At 51.5% G+C, this 14,131-nt stretch overlaps 6 protein-coding genes across 6 annotated transcripts; 2 read left to right on the top strand and 4 right to left on the bottom strand.

The window, feature by feature from the left end:
- Nucleotides 1-279: 279 nt before the first annotated feature.
- On the bottom strand, nt 280-2,004 carry gua1 (GMP synthase (glutamine-hydrolyzing); the record flags this gene model as incomplete). Its single annotated transcript, XM_022532810.1, has 2 exons — nt 280-1,840; nt 1,940-2,004. The coding sequence occupies 2 exons, from the start codon at nt 2,002-2,004 to the stop codon at nt 280-282; spliced, it is 1,626 nt and encodes a 541-aa protein (XP_022389823.1).
- Nucleotides 2,005-2,542: 538 nt separating this feature from the next.
- On the bottom strand, nt 2,543-4,615 carry ABOM_005680 (arginine--tRNA ligase; the record flags this gene model as incomplete). The annotated part of the gene is made up of 3 exons (XM_022532809.1): nt 2,543-2,975; nt 3,030-4,327; nt 4,391-4,615. The coding sequence occupies 3 exons, from the start codon at nt 4,613-4,615 to the stop codon at nt 2,543-2,545; spliced, it is 1,956 nt and encodes a 651-aa protein (XP_022389822.1).
- Nucleotides 4,616-5,139: 524 nt separating this feature from the next.
- ABOM_005679 (phosphatidylinositol phosphate kinase family protein) lies at nt 5,140-6,239 on the top strand (the record flags this gene model as incomplete). The annotated part of the gene is made up of 2 exons (XM_022532808.1): nt 5,140-5,412; nt 5,481-6,239. 2 exons carry the CDS (start codon nt 5,140-5,142, stop codon nt 6,237-6,239), a joined length of 1,032 nt encoding a protein of 343 aa, XP_022389738.1.
- A 450-nt stretch (nt 6,240-6,689) lies between these two features.
- ABOM_005678 (cytochrome b5 reductase family protein) lies at nt 6,690-7,669 on the bottom strand (the record flags this gene model as incomplete). The annotated part of the gene is made up of 2 exons (XM_022532807.1): nt 6,690-7,465; nt 7,546-7,669. The coding sequence occupies 2 exons, from the start codon at nt 7,667-7,669 to the stop codon at nt 6,690-6,692; spliced, it is 900 nt and encodes a 299-aa protein (XP_022389739.1).
- Nucleotides 7,670-8,461: 792 nt separating this feature from the next.
- On the top strand, nt 8,462-9,329 carry ABOM_005677 (GIG1 family protein; the record flags this gene model as incomplete). The annotated part of the gene is made up of 2 exons (XM_022532806.1): nt 8,462-8,579; nt 8,764-9,329. 2 exons carry the CDS (start codon nt 8,462-8,464, stop codon nt 9,327-9,329), a joined length of 684 nt encoding a protein of 227 aa, XP_022389744.1.
- Nucleotides 9,330-10,117: 788 nt separating this feature from the next.
- On the bottom strand, nt 10,118-13,964 carry ABOM_005676 (chromosome segregation protein SMC; the record flags this gene model as incomplete). The annotated part of the gene is made up of 5 exons (XM_022532805.1): nt 10,118-10,410; nt 10,464-12,361; nt 12,427-13,637; nt 13,688-13,847; nt 13,927-13,964. 5 exons carry the CDS (start codon nt 13,962-13,964, stop codon nt 10,118-10,120), a joined length of 3,600 nt encoding a protein of 1,199 aa, XP_022389745.1.
- Nucleotides 13,965-14,131: the final 167 nt, after the last annotated feature.

Here is a 14,131-nt window from a genome sequence, read left to right as displayed (position 1 = left end):
AGCAGCGGCTCGATGTGAAATGGGGGCAGGTGGGCTTGTCTAGGAGGACATCTGCATTTCTATATTTATCCTCCCTTATTAAGACCGCCCTGTAGGGCTTTTTTGATGTTTGCCCTACTTAAGAACAATGAATACTGAGAATGACTTTCTAGGACATTTCAAGTGTTCGCATAAACCTGCTCGTGAACTAATAGTGTATATTTTTAAAATCTAGCAAAGGCTCCGTATAACATGCAGTAAGACATAACAACGTAACTTGTCTATTCATTTCCAAACCAATTACTCCAACTCAATGGTGCCTGGGGGCTTGCTGGTGTAGTCGTAGGCGACACGGCACACGCCGGACACCTCGTTGACGATGCGGGTCGACACACGGGTGAGGAACTCGTGCTCGAATGGGAAGGCGATACACGTCATGAAGTCGGTAGTCTCGACGGCACGGAGGAGAACAATGTTCTCGTACACACGCTTGTCTCCCATGACACCGACGGCGCGGCTGGGGTCCAAGGCGGCAAAGGCCTGGCCGATCTTGTCATACAATCCGGCTTCCCGGATCATGCTGATGAAGATGTGGTCGGCCTTTCTGGCCATCTCGACGCGCTCCGGGGTGATCTCACCCAGAATACGGATGGCGATACCAGGTCCAGGGAAGGGGTGTCTCATGACCATCTCGTGGGCGATGCCAAGCTGTCTTCCGAGGTCGCGGACCTCGTCCTTGAAGAGCTCGCGGAGAGGCTCGATCAGCTTCAGACCCTGTCCCTCAGTCATGCGCTTGGGGAGACCACCGACGTTGTGGTGGGTCTTGATGGTGGCGCTGGGACCCTTGAAGGAGATACTTTCAATCACATCAGGGTAAAGGGTGCCCTGCAAGAAAAATCCGATCTTGCCGGCAGTCTCGGAGTGAGCGGCAGCATCCTCGATCTTCTTGGCCTCCTCCTCGAAGACATCGATGAACTTGTTACCAATGAACTTCCGCTTCTGCTCAGGGTCGCTGATTCCCTTCAGACCCTCCAGGAAGACCTTAGAAGCATCGGCCACGATCAGGTTGATACCGAGATGCTCAGCAAGAGTCTGTTTCACTTGCTCACACTCGTTCAGGCGCATGAAACCGGTATCGACGAGGACCGCATGGAAACGGTCACCAATGGCCTCCTTCATCAGCTTAGCAGCAACAGTGGAGTCGACACCACCGCTGACAGCGCCAAGAACCTGGCCCTTGGGACCAACCAGCTTGCGGATTCTGGCGATCTCCTGGTCGACGAACCGAGCCATGGTCCAGTTCTGTTTGCAGCCACAGATGTTGACGGCGAAGTTCTTCAGGAGCTTCGTACCGTTCTGGGTGTGGGTCACCTCGGGGTGCAGCTGGATACCATAGACGGGCTTAGTCTCGTGGGCAATGCCAGCGTACTCCGAGTTGGGGGTGGTGGCAATGGTGTGGAAGCCTTCGGGGAGCTTGCCCAGCTTGTCGCCGTGGGACATCCAGACGTTGAATTCGTCTTCCAGGCCATCGAAGAGACGGTCGACATGGCCGTTGACCTTCTTGGCCTTGAGCTGCGCAAGGCCGTACTCCCTCGCAGTGCCAGCAATGACATTGGTGTTGTCCAGACGGTAAGCAATTTCTTGCAAGCCGTAGCAGATACCGAGGATAGGCACGCCTAGGTCAAAGTAGGCGGGGTCGACGTGAGGAGCACCCTCCTCGTATACCGAGTAGGGTCCTCCGGATAAGATAACACCAGCGGGCTTGAACTTGAGATCCGCCAGCTTCTGCGTGCAAGGAAGCATCTCCGAGTAGACATTGAGCTCACGGAGGCGGCGGGTGATCAGATGTGTGTACTGAGACCTGTATCAGAGCGAGCACAGATGAATTAGCCGAGCTGCATGGTTTTTCACGTTTCGAACAGCATCCCCGCTGAAGGGATGCAAGACATAAGAGTCTTACCCAAAGTCCAGGGTCAGGATAGTATCGAAGGCATTGTGAGGCTCAAGCTCGGGAGTGTCGGCCATGGTGGGCAATTGTGATTATCAAAGTGTATATCTGATCCCCAGAAAATAGTCGCTTTGACGGCCTCGAGGGAGGCCAAAAGATTCAGCAGAAATTTTTGCAAAGGACGGTTTTTCATTGCCCTGAGTCACGCGAGCAGCCAATCACATGGCGTCCTTGTCCAGAAACGTCCCGCTTGGCCTCTCACGTGGTGTTACATGGAGGGGCACTGGGGCAGTATCTCTCGCCGCCCACCTCACCGCTCGTGGTTCCCCGCATTGAGCGAATCACGGCCTAAGGCTGCCGACTAAAGATAGTTTCAGATCCAAATGCCCCAAAAATAGCTGGTCTACGCAGAGTACAGCCGATCAAGACCTCAACAAGCCATTCATTAAAGTTCTTGGCCCAAAATCAATTGCTCTCCAATGTAATGCTAAGAACGAAAAGGAAACAGATGCTGGTATTTATCAAACTACCGTAGTCTACGGTTTTTATCATAAATTCTTTCTTTCGTTCCTCACATACTAGAGCAGATGTTAGTATACCGTCGACAATTAGTGCTCAACTCAAAGGGACATACCGTGAAACGGGGCTGAGACCCAGCACCCTCATACCGTTGTGCAGGACCTGGCGAGCGGACTCGTACAGAGCCATACGAGCCTTCTTGAGCTCAGGCTCACTGCCCACGACCTTAAGCACTTCGTAGCTGGAGCTCAGGCTGTGAGTCATCTTGAACAGGTATTGAAGGATGGTGGTCGGCTCCAGAGTGCGGGTGGTGTTCAGCAGGACATCAGGCCACTGTGACAGCATACGGGCAAGGTCCGTAGCGTGGGTTTCCGTCAGAAGATCCAGGTTCGCAGAGCCCAGCTCCTCAACATTCAGCTCCGACTTGCGAATAATCGAACAGAGACGGGCGTGAGCATATTGCAGATAAGGACCGGTATCACCCTCAAAGGAGGTCATGGCGTCCAGGTTGAAATCATAGCCGTTGATACTGCCTCAATTAGTCAAGATTCAGAGTCACTTGAAAGTACCATAGTTAACATACCGCTTGCCAGACATGTCCTGCACCATGACGGAAGTAATACCCAGGATATCGGCCGTCTCCTCGGGGTTCTCGACTTGCTGGTACTTCTCGTCGTTCTTCTTCATGACTTCGTGCATCTTGTCACGAACGTCTCCCAGAATATCATCCAAGAACTTGACGGTACCCTTACGAGTGCTCATTCCACGAACCATACCGAAGTTAATGTGTTGGCAACGGCTAGCCAGGTCTTTGTGGCCCATCAGGTCGGTAATCTTGAATAGCTGGGCTAGATGGAGATCCTGCTGCGCAGCAACAACGTAGATCATCTTGTCAAAGTGGTAGGCCTCGTCACGCTCCGTGATCGCACCAATGTCACGAGTAAGGTATAGAGGAGTGCCATCCTTACGGATAATGATAGCCTTTCCAAGTTTCTTGGCACCATGCTTGGTGAAGTCAACAATGACGGCGCCCTCAGACTTCTCGGAGACGCCGGCCTTCTCCATGTCCTGATAGGCAACAGCCATGCTCTCGTTCTTGATCTGGGACTCGCCAGAGTACACATCGAAGTCAATGTTCAGACGGGCGTAGGTTTGACGGTACTTCTGGATACTGAGCTCACGGAAACGGCGCCAGAGAGCCAAAGCCTGTTCGTCGCCATCCTCCATGCTCTTGAAGTAGCGACGAGCGCTCTCGTCCTCGCTGGCGTCCACGAGCTTCTGCAGTTGCTGCTCGAGTTCGGAAACATCCTCATTCTTCTCCTTCTTGGCCTTGATTTGTTCCTTCAGCTCCTTGATGGGGCCCTCCTGCTGGGAGACAATTTGGTTGATCTTCACGTAAACATCAAACAGGTGGTTAATCGGGTCCTTGTTCAGCGCCTCTTCGCTACCAAACTGCTTGTAACCGTTGGCAAGCAAACCGTACTGCTTACCCCAGTCACCTAGGTAGTTCATCTTGATAACATCCCATCCCATAACGGTGTACAGGTTGGCCAGGAAACCTCCGATGATGGTACTACGCAAGTGACCGGCATGGAAAGGCTTCGCGATGTTGGGCGAGGAGAACTCGACAATCATCTTCTTCTGGCCCTTGGAAGGGTCCGAGGGATCACGGAGACCCTGGTTGCCATTCGTACCGTAGGCCGCCTTCTCTTTCAAGATGCGGCTCACAACAGTCTGGGTCAGGGGTTGCGGCTTGAAGAAGAACACCAAGTGGATACCAACACAAGTAGGAGGGAGGACGAGGTCGGACTCGGGGAACTTCTGGCGGAGCTCTTCAGCCAGGTCCTGAGGCTTCTTGCCCTTGATACCCAAGGCGGGGACCTATCGGCATAACACGCGTCAGCACATCCATAGCCCAGCAGCGTATTTAGTATTATAGCGTACCGGCAGCAACAGATCACCCTTGTCCAATGTGCTACTCCATTGCAGACGGGTATAGATCTTCTCGGCCTCAATGCCGCTAGCTGCACCCAGCTTCTCGGCGATATGCTCTCTGTAGAGATCGATGGGGTTCAAGGAAGGGAAGGAGTTGGGAAACTTCGAGGTCTCCGTGGTGGACTGGAGCTTGAGCCCCTCCACGGCGACAGTAAGGTCCGCAGCAGATGCCATAGCTGCGACTGGAGTGCTCGTACTAAAACGTCGAGAAAGCAAGGGCGAGCGCCTGGGATTAAAATGCGAGAGGGGACGGGGACGACTGTATAAGGGAGAGCAATTATTTTGTGGACCGCAGGACTGCACAGTCTGGAAAATGGCGCTGGAAAATCGCCGGGCCCCGCTAAAGAGATACCGACCCATAAACGGAGGGGGAATTCAAGCGCTGGAGGGGAACTTTTTTTCCCTCTTTTTCTTTTTTTTTTGTCCGTCCTTCGTTGACTCAATGCGGCAGTTCTGCTTGCACCTAGGGCGGTGAGTGAGTCACGGTCTGCCAGTGGCATGGATGATCACCTGATTCTATCACACCCTAACCCTATTTGGGTATATGTCTCATCTCCATTTGACGTCACCATGCTGGAACGTCAACACCTAGTCTTGACCATGCTTTGGACCATGCATCTCTTTAGGATGTACATATATCAGGTACTCACGATGTGTATACCTGTTTCCCTTTTCTCACCTTCACTGCCGCCGCAACAATGGGTCGTCGTCGCCAGGTAGCCCTCGCCAAGAGTATACAATTTGCGCTCTTTCGAGACCCCAAGACCTTTCGCAAGACCTTATTTGGACGGATCATTGCCTTCTTCAGCATATTCTACCTGAAGCTTCTTCGATATGAGCCAGATGTGTTCCGAAAGCTGCGGAATGAGATCTGGGAAATCTCGGAGGAGCAATATAGTGCCTGCTTCTTGAGTGGAAAAGACAAGGCGCTTCCTCTACTTCCGATGGGAGATCTGGGTTTTTCTGGATCTGTATGTCCCATCGACCCTTTGCAATATTTCCTTATAAGGGATAGATCCCGGAACTAACTCATATTTAGACATTCTTCAGCACGTCAAACTCCGCATTCCTCGTCAAGAGCCTCCCCCGGCACTTCGAACATTCCTTCTTCCGCCATGACCTCTTCCAACCATACTATGAATACATCAGCACTCACCCAGACTCTATCCTTGTCTGGATTACGGATTATATCTATGCAGCGTACACATCACTGGGAACCCTCGTGAAAACAACCCCAGCGCACCATATCATCATGGAGAACATGCTCTGCGGAAAGGAGAAGGACCCAGCCGCCGAGAAGTGGGAGACCTACGACCTGAAGCCAATTGACTATTTCTTTCCCGAGCGGGATCTAGTCCCCGATCCACTCGTCAGCCAAGAAACCTTAAGTCGACTGGCGGACGAGTTTCCAGATAAGATCCGGCTGACTCAATCGGACTACGACGATATGAAGTGGATGATAGAGGCCGACACGGCATTTCTTGCGTCGGCCAACGCGGTGGACTACTCTCTGTTTCTGGTTCGCTTCCCAGCCTCCTCCGCTCCCGATGTGATCGGGAAGCGGAGTAAGTGGCGTATTGGGTTAGCGTCCACGGATGGGAAGTGGAAGTATCGTGCGGTGCTGTTGGATTTCTTCTGGGCCAAGCATAAGCTGCATGCGCAGGCGATGACGGGAGTTATCCAGACGTTCAATGTAATTGGCCGTCAAGGCCCGATGACGATTACTACGACCGCTGATGAGTATCGGGAGAAGTTCCTGGCTTTGGTGGATTCCATCATGGAAGTTTATGAACCATAAAAAGTCCCCTATGCTATATGACGTGCATTGTTATAATGTGTCAAACTACTTGAGCATGAATATACTTCCTAAACGTATTAGGTAGGGTTTGCATCGAAGTCGCATTACAACGATTTCTCTAATCAAGCAGATGGCATTTTTACATCGAGTTCGTACAAGTGGATTGCAACGCTAAAGCTCTGCAAGCAAGTGACAGCGCGAAAGTGAGATCATCGTATCAAATTCTAGGTATCGTGCGTACTTGAATGGTAGTGAAACCCACTAGAGTGAGTGACTCATCTAAATATATCGTCCCGAAACGGTAAAGGCTTTTTTTCCGGGCTCAACACCAACATAGCATGGCATATCTCAAACATGAGCCTCCGCGCGTCCATCCGAGCTAACATCGCGACGGGAAGACATGCTTTTTATCTGTTATATAAGCTGTCAAGCACAAACAGGCAGGAATGCTTAGAAGCAGAACACCTGGTCCTCGAGCTTGCTGACGGGGCGAGCCTTGGTGTATCCGAGAGACTCGGTCGCCTTCTTCATGGCGCTGATCATGGGAGGAGGTCCGCACAGCATGATCTTGATGTCCTTGGCCGGTGCAGGGAGGCGCTCCTTGATCATATCAGGAGTAACGAATCCAACACCACCAGACCAGCCCTCGGGGGGGTTGTTGAGCACATAGTAGACACGGAAGCCATCATCCTCCTTGACCAGCTGCTCCAGTTCTTCCTTCAGCAGGATATCATCGGGGTTGACGTTGGCAAAGATCAGGTCCACCTGGGTGGTGTCGTTGCCACCGTTACGGGGGCGGTTGCGGATGATGGCCTTGATGACCTGCAGCATGGGGGTGATACCGGTTCCTCCGGCAATCATACCAATGTGGCGGCACATGTTCGGGGTGTACACCATGGCACCCTTGGGGCCGCGCACCTTCATGTTGTCGCCGATCTTCAGGGTGGTCAGGTACTTAGAGATGTTACCCTGGGGGTAGGCCTTGACGAGGAGATCGAAGTAGCCAGCCTCATTGTCGGAGGAGATGGGGGTGTAGGAGCGCACAACCTCCTTGGGCTGGCCTTCAATGGTAGCAGCGAGAGAGATGTGTTGACCAATGGGCAGGCCCAGGATGTCGGTGGGGCGGGGCAGGGCAAAGCGATAGATGGCAACGTTGTGAGAAATCTCATTCTTCTCCTTCAAGACGAAGTTCTGGAACTCGGTAGGGTTCAAGACCTTTCTGGCTTCTGGTTCGGGCAAGGAAGCGGTCAGCACAATCATATGATGCGGATTGGGGTATTACTGAGGTTTCGGAAGAAAGACATACTACCACTGCCACCAAGCAGCTTCGCGCCGACCAAAACAGCGAAAATGGCTGTGCCAACCACCAGGAGGGCGGAGGTCATGTTCTCCGAAGCAAAGGCACTGTGATGATGGCCAATGTCAGTCATTGCGCAACAAGTGACCGCGGGGAAATAAACACAAACCTCATGTTGACAATTCCTCTAACGACCCCAGGGAATGGGAATAGTAAGAGATACAAACGTTGAGAAAGGAGGACAGAGATGGAGGAGAGAGTGAGGAGGAGGAAGAGGGAAAAGACGCGGAAGATAACAAAATAGCGGAAAGATTTAGGATGGGCCGCCGTACGGGGCCGTTACCGGCGAGGTACCCGAGGCAGGCACAGTGGATCGGCAGATCTTCGTTTTCTTCGTTCGGCGAGGACGGTAATTTTACGGTAACTGTTGACTGATCGGTTGAACTTCAAAAAATCACGGGGGAGACAACCAGGACGCCGAGGGTTCGGGCAGTCATGTGTGCGGGGATCTCTCCTATACGAGTAGTATGTAGACAATTAATTACCTCAAGCAGACCATTCACCGTCCCAATGGATTCCGATTCGGAGGGCGAGATGGTACGACCCAGGGAGTCATTGTGGCCTCCGGTGTCAGATCAATAGATCATGGTCTAATCTAAGCATATCCAGTCAGACGAGTCCACCCACCATTGTCCAAGAACCAATCCGAGTCGACATCCCGAGTCCCTGTTGGGGGGTTTTGCTTTTCTGGGGTAAAGATTCCCGATGCCAATATCCTGTGTCTGCCTCAGGTTCCGCGCGAATGGAGACTTTTACTCCTCTTGCCCTTCCCGATCCAGAATTCCGATCCGTCCTCCAATTTTTTTGAGTTCCATAGACAACCCTCCCCCAATAGACTCTATCTCAGTAAATAGTCCTTATAGCCATGACCCGCGAAGACGCACCTCCAGCCTTTAACCTCACCGACGTCGATCGTCAGGTCCTTGCACAGACCGACGAGGAATTTGTCCTCCATGACTGGGAAGATCTCAAGGCGATCATCGGTAGGTCCTCTCTTCTTATTTCTGATCTTTAAAAATTATGATAAAAATAAACCTGAAAAAAAAAAGATAAATTTCTATCAAACTTCCCCTCACGCTTCATCTCCAATCCCCTCCTCATGGCTCCGCACTCTTCACCTTCCCTCACGGACTGATTTATCCCCCCACATACTCACTACCAAAACAGCCCGGAATGATCTCGGAATTCTAAAGCGGAAACCCTCCGATCTCAAACGCTATCTCGCCTGGACAGCCGACATCAAAGCCCAATATGGCACAATCACAAACTACATCTGTCAGCGCCGGTTAGGCTGGCACCTCCCGGACCCTGACACCACCACTACCACCGGCGCCACAACAGACAGTGGGGCGGTCTTCCCCTTCAGAAACCCGATCCCCTTTGCCGATCCCGCCGACTACAAGATTCTCCGCAACGACTGGCCCTACGGCGTCACCCCGGATATCAACCATCTCGTCGTGTGGCTGCGGACTCCTGTCCCTGTGAAACCGGAGAATGGGGACGTGACTGACGAGTCCCGCGCGCTAATTGAGGATTTCGTGCAGCGCACTTTTGTCGCGCGGCTTGCGCAGGAGGGGAACTTGAAGCTTTCGGATCCAAAGGCGAATGTCCTCTGGTTTAAGAACTGGACTGCGTTGCAGAGTGTGCGCAGCTTGGAGCATATGCATGTTCTGGTGAGGGGGGTTCCTGAGCATATTTTGCAGGAGTGGACTGGAGAACCTTTGAAAAATTAGGGCTCCTTTTCGGCTGGATTTGGAAATTAGATGCTAGATGTAGATTTGCTTTTGCATCGAGAGATGTATAGATGCATTGCACCACGTTGAATGAAGTCATCTATGGTTGTTTCTATTCCTGTGTGGTTTCTATGGTGTTCGTGTTCGTGTCAATAGTTCGGGTGAAGGGGAGATATATATTTCATCCCCAAGGAGAGGTACCACACAAGCCGGGCCTCCCGGATCCACAAAAGAAAAACAGGACAAAATAAATACAAATATAAAAATCATTTAGAAACTCCTAAGGGCACTCGTTAACATCCACCATTAATAGGGGGGCGGGGGTCGCGCCCGAGGAATTGGTAAGCCAAAGGCCTTGCCAAGCTGTAGTGAAATATAACGCTTGGTCTGCCGGTCTGCTACGAGTGTTTAGAATTGCTTAATTGAAGACAAAGGTATCTGGCACGACACGTCCCAGATTACCAGCCTACAGAGACCAGAATACCAACTTTACGTTTGTCACAGATAAACGCAAAAGTTCCACATAAGTCGTAGCGCCTGCATCAAGCCATCCGGATGTTCCATAATTGACTGTTGGGAATTTTAAAGCAAGAGCCCGACGATTCAATAAAAATACAGAGAAAGGGACCAAAGAAATCTTCCGCATACAAAGGAAGTGATATAATTAAAAGAAAAAGCGATAAATAGAAAATTGCCCGTCATAATACGCCTGCTACCCTGTTTATCCCGGCAACGGAGTAGTAAAGACACGTGAACCCATCAAAGAGGATCTCTCCCACCTACTCCTCTCATGACTTCTGCTCTTCAACGAACTTCAATGCCTCCTCTCTTGACACTACGTCGATTGTACTAGCCTTCTGCCGGAAGCTGACACCGTAACACTTCTCGGCCACGTGAAGCATCTCGGGCCGGAAAGTGGTACAAATGAACTGTCCATTCGTGGCATCCGAGATCGATTGGAGCATTTGAGCCACTGCCGTACGGTACTGGGCGTCGAGGTTGGCATCGATCTCATCGAACAGATAGAACGGGGCTGGGTCACAAGCCTGGATAGCGAAGACCAACGCAAGGGCGCAAAGACCTATCAAAAGGTTAGTACATATGTCACTGTCCAATGCGCTACGGAGAACCTACTCTTCTGGCCACCACTGAGCTGCTGTATACGCTGTTGGTCATCATGTTTACTATTGAAGCTGACACTGATTCCAACACCGATGTAGTTTTCCACGCTATTCTGGGCTTCTTCGTCCTCGGAATCGAGCTCGTCTGCCTGCCGCATGGCGCGGTCGGTCTTGCGCTGAATGATCAAACGACCACGACCTGCAGGCACAAGCTTTTCGAACACATTGTGGAACTCACGGGAAACTTGTTTGAAGGTCCGCTCAATGGCTTCATCCTTTCTCTGATCGAGTACGGTAATGAGATCATCGATCGATTTCTGGGAGGCGTCAAGTTCTTCTCTTCGAGTAGTGAGTGTCTCACGTTGTTTCGTGAAGCTGTTGTACTGTTCGAACGCCTTCTTGTTGACATGTGAGTACTTCTTGAGACCCTCGTTGACTTTGTGGAGCTTCTTGACGACGGCGTTGGAGTCCATGTTCTTGTACTTGGTGAAAGCTTCATCAGGAAGGACACCCAGGTCACGAATGTTTGCTGCGCATTCGGCGGCCTGCTTGGTTAGGGCAGCCTTCTTCTGCATGCTCTTCTCCATCCGTCGTTGGTGCTTTTCAATGGACTTGGCCAGCTCGTCCAGCTCCCGCCGGGTCTCTGCATTTCTTTGCCCGAGCTCAGCCATGCGAGCATTGGCTTGTTCAATGGACTCATCCACTTGCTGGAGACGTTGACCGAGTTTTTCGAGCGCCTTGTTGAGACGCTTCATTTCGCGCTGGGTCTCCTTCAGGTTACCCTGACTGCCATCATCAGCCATATCAATATCCTGGCCCACCAGCTGATCAAGACGAGGGTGGAGATTCTCCCGAAGCTCAACTTCTAGGACAGACTTGCGGGCCTCCAGTTCACTGCGTTGGCTGGAGAGTTCTTGATACTGTCGTCGAAGGTCTTGAGCGGTAGCACTGAGACTTTCCAGGCGCGCTTCTTCTTCATTGGTAAGTGCCTTCTGGAATGGCGACTTAAGTTCCGCCTCGAAGGCACCGACCTGATCTGTCACAGCAGCCAAGTTGGTTTCGATATTGCGCAGAGCCCTTCGTTTAGCCTCGAGATTATCGTTTTTCTTCTGGATAAGGTCACGCTTGCTCCGCAGCTCTTGCCGCATTGGACCACTGCTGTTCTGTACCTGGTGTCTTTGCTGTTCCAGCTTTTGCAACTCACCCACAGCTCTCGTGATGAGTTGGTCCAGGTGTTCAAGTTCCTTTCGAATTTCATTACCGCGGCTCTTTTTGGTTTCAACTTCATCTCTCCACTTGGCCAGATTCTTAACTGCATCGAGACGGGACTGGCGCGAATCGTGGAAACCACCAGTAAGGGCACCTCTCTTATCTGAACGGTCACCCTCGGGGGTGATAGCGTTCACACCATGGCTTCGGGCATACTGTGCGGCAACTTGCAAATTCGGACAGATGATAGTTTTGCCGAATACATGAACAAATGCTTTCTCATATGCCCGATCGTACTGAAGCTTCTCGATCATTGGTATCGTGTCGCTAGCTCTGGGCATGTTGGTAGGCCTTGACCTTAGCCTGTTCAGGGGCATGAACGTGACCCTTCCTGCCTTCTCTTGTTGTAGGATCTCTAAAACTTTGGTGGCAGTCTCGTCCGAGTCCACCACATAGTGGAACAGACTCTGACCCGCCGTGACCTCGACGGCTGTTCGGTACCGGTCGTTGACATCAAAGAGTTCTGCAAGTGTGCCGTAAACACCTTCAAGATTGTGCTGACGCTTGATTCTGCGAACGGCCGCAATACCACGGCTAGTATTGTGATCCATCATCTGAGATAGAGAGCGATCTGCGCGGTCTACTTCGTTTGAAGCGTTCACGAGAATCGAATCCAACTTTGCTTCCTCTCTCCACAGTTCCCTGAAGAATTATTAGCGGACTGCCAAGGTGGGGAAGAGAAAAGACAAGAACACGAAGAAACTTACTTTCGCTGGTCCATAAGGCGATCCCTCTCATCCTTCGCCGCTTGGACTTGTTGTTCCACAGACTGAATGGTGTCGCCTCGACCATCAATCTGCTTTCGCAAGAGTTCTGTTTCCGGTTCTAGGAGAGCAATGTCGTTTTCGAGCTCTTTGATATCTTCCTGGGTTTGAGCCATCACTCCTTGTACGGTAGATATGGATGTGTAGTTGTCCTTAATCTCGGCCTGCAGCCACTTATCTCGTTCGGACTTGTTCCTAAAGCGGGAATTCCGGCTCTGTTTGGCATACAATCTCTGGCGGGAAGTCTCGGCCTCGGTCAACTGTGCTTTGACGGCATCCTCCTGGTCTTTGGCGGAATTGAAACTTGGAATGAGTTGCTGTAGCTCCGCCTCGCGCTCTTGTATAGCAGCCTCAACGGACTTCAGCTCTTCGTCATGGCGGGACTTCTGGGCTTGAGCAGTTGCTTGATTATCGGTGAGCGATTTAGCCTGCAGCTCAACCTGCGCAAGCGCTTTGGATGCTTCGCGGCGCTCGTCTTCCAACTGCGCTTTGTCTACCTTGAGGAACTCGATTTGTTGCTTGCACTCGGCGATTTCGGCATCAATCTGCGCCATTTCTTTCTCCCCTTGGATGAAACGGTCACGGTTCAAGTCGGTATCCTCAACACCAGTCTGTCTCTGCTCTTCCAGACTGTCAAGGTAGCTGGAGATCTCTTGTTGTTCGCGGGAGTAAATCGTGTACTCTAAACAGCGCCTCTCTTTATCTTTTTCTTGGAAATTCCTCAGCTCGTCCTTCTCCTCTTCTAGTTCTGCAAGACGCTCGTTGATGAAATCGAGGAGTTCGTCAATCTTGGTCCGCTTATTGTTTGTTTCATGCATGATCTTGAGAGACTCTGCACGGCGCGCTTCGTAGACCTGTGTTCCGGCCACTTCCTTCAGCAAATTCAGTCGCTCCGAATCTTTCATATTAGTCAAGGCCGTCACTCGACCCTGGGGGACAATATAGTAAGGGTTCGACCGCGAGAAACCAGCCGACTCGAGCAGATTCATCACATCGTTCTTGGTGGCATTCTTACGATCCAGCGTATATTCATCTTTCTTCATGCCAATAGTACGACGGAGCACGACTTCGGGTTTGCCAGTAGGGAACCGATCATCGGAGTTATCGAAGATAATCTCAACGTAGGCCGACATCACAGCGGAACCCGAACCTTCCTGTTCAGCATAAGCATATCGTAATCGGACGGAGACTTCAGGATACGTACGTGTAAGAGAGCCTGGCGCTCCTCTCGGCCCATGTGAGTGTAGGCATCGCCGAGAACGAAGCGAATGGCTGCGAAGAAGTTACTCTTGCCCGAGCCATTGCGACCAACGATAACATTGTGTTTTGGAGAAAAGGGCTCGATGACCGTTTGATCCTTGTAGCTGTTATGCGGAGATAATGGTCAGTTAGTCTCGATGTCCGAAAAGCCCCCGTGATCACTTCAGATATTGCGCGACTTACCTCTTAAAGCCCTGGATAATGATTTGCTTGACGTACATGTTGACAAGGCGCGCCTGACACGGGAAGTTATGGCAGGCACAACCAGATCATCACGCAACCGATGGTAGAGATCAGGAGCCGATGCCCTGACGGCGAGTAGCAAGGGCGGACTACAGTTTGTGTAGAAGTCCGAGGCGCTGGAGCACGGAGTTGACAGTTGCTTGAT

This window comes from Aspergillus bombycis, assembly GCF_001792695.1.
Source record: "Aspergillus bombycis strain NRRL26010 chromosome Unknown contig00035, whole genome shotgun sequence".
NCBI lineage: Eukaryota > Fungi > Ascomycota > Eurotiomycetes > Eurotiales > Aspergillaceae > Aspergillus > Aspergillus bombycis.
The sequence above is the reverse complement of the archived record's forward strand: the minus strand, read 5'-3'. Positions and strand labels throughout refer to the sequence as shown.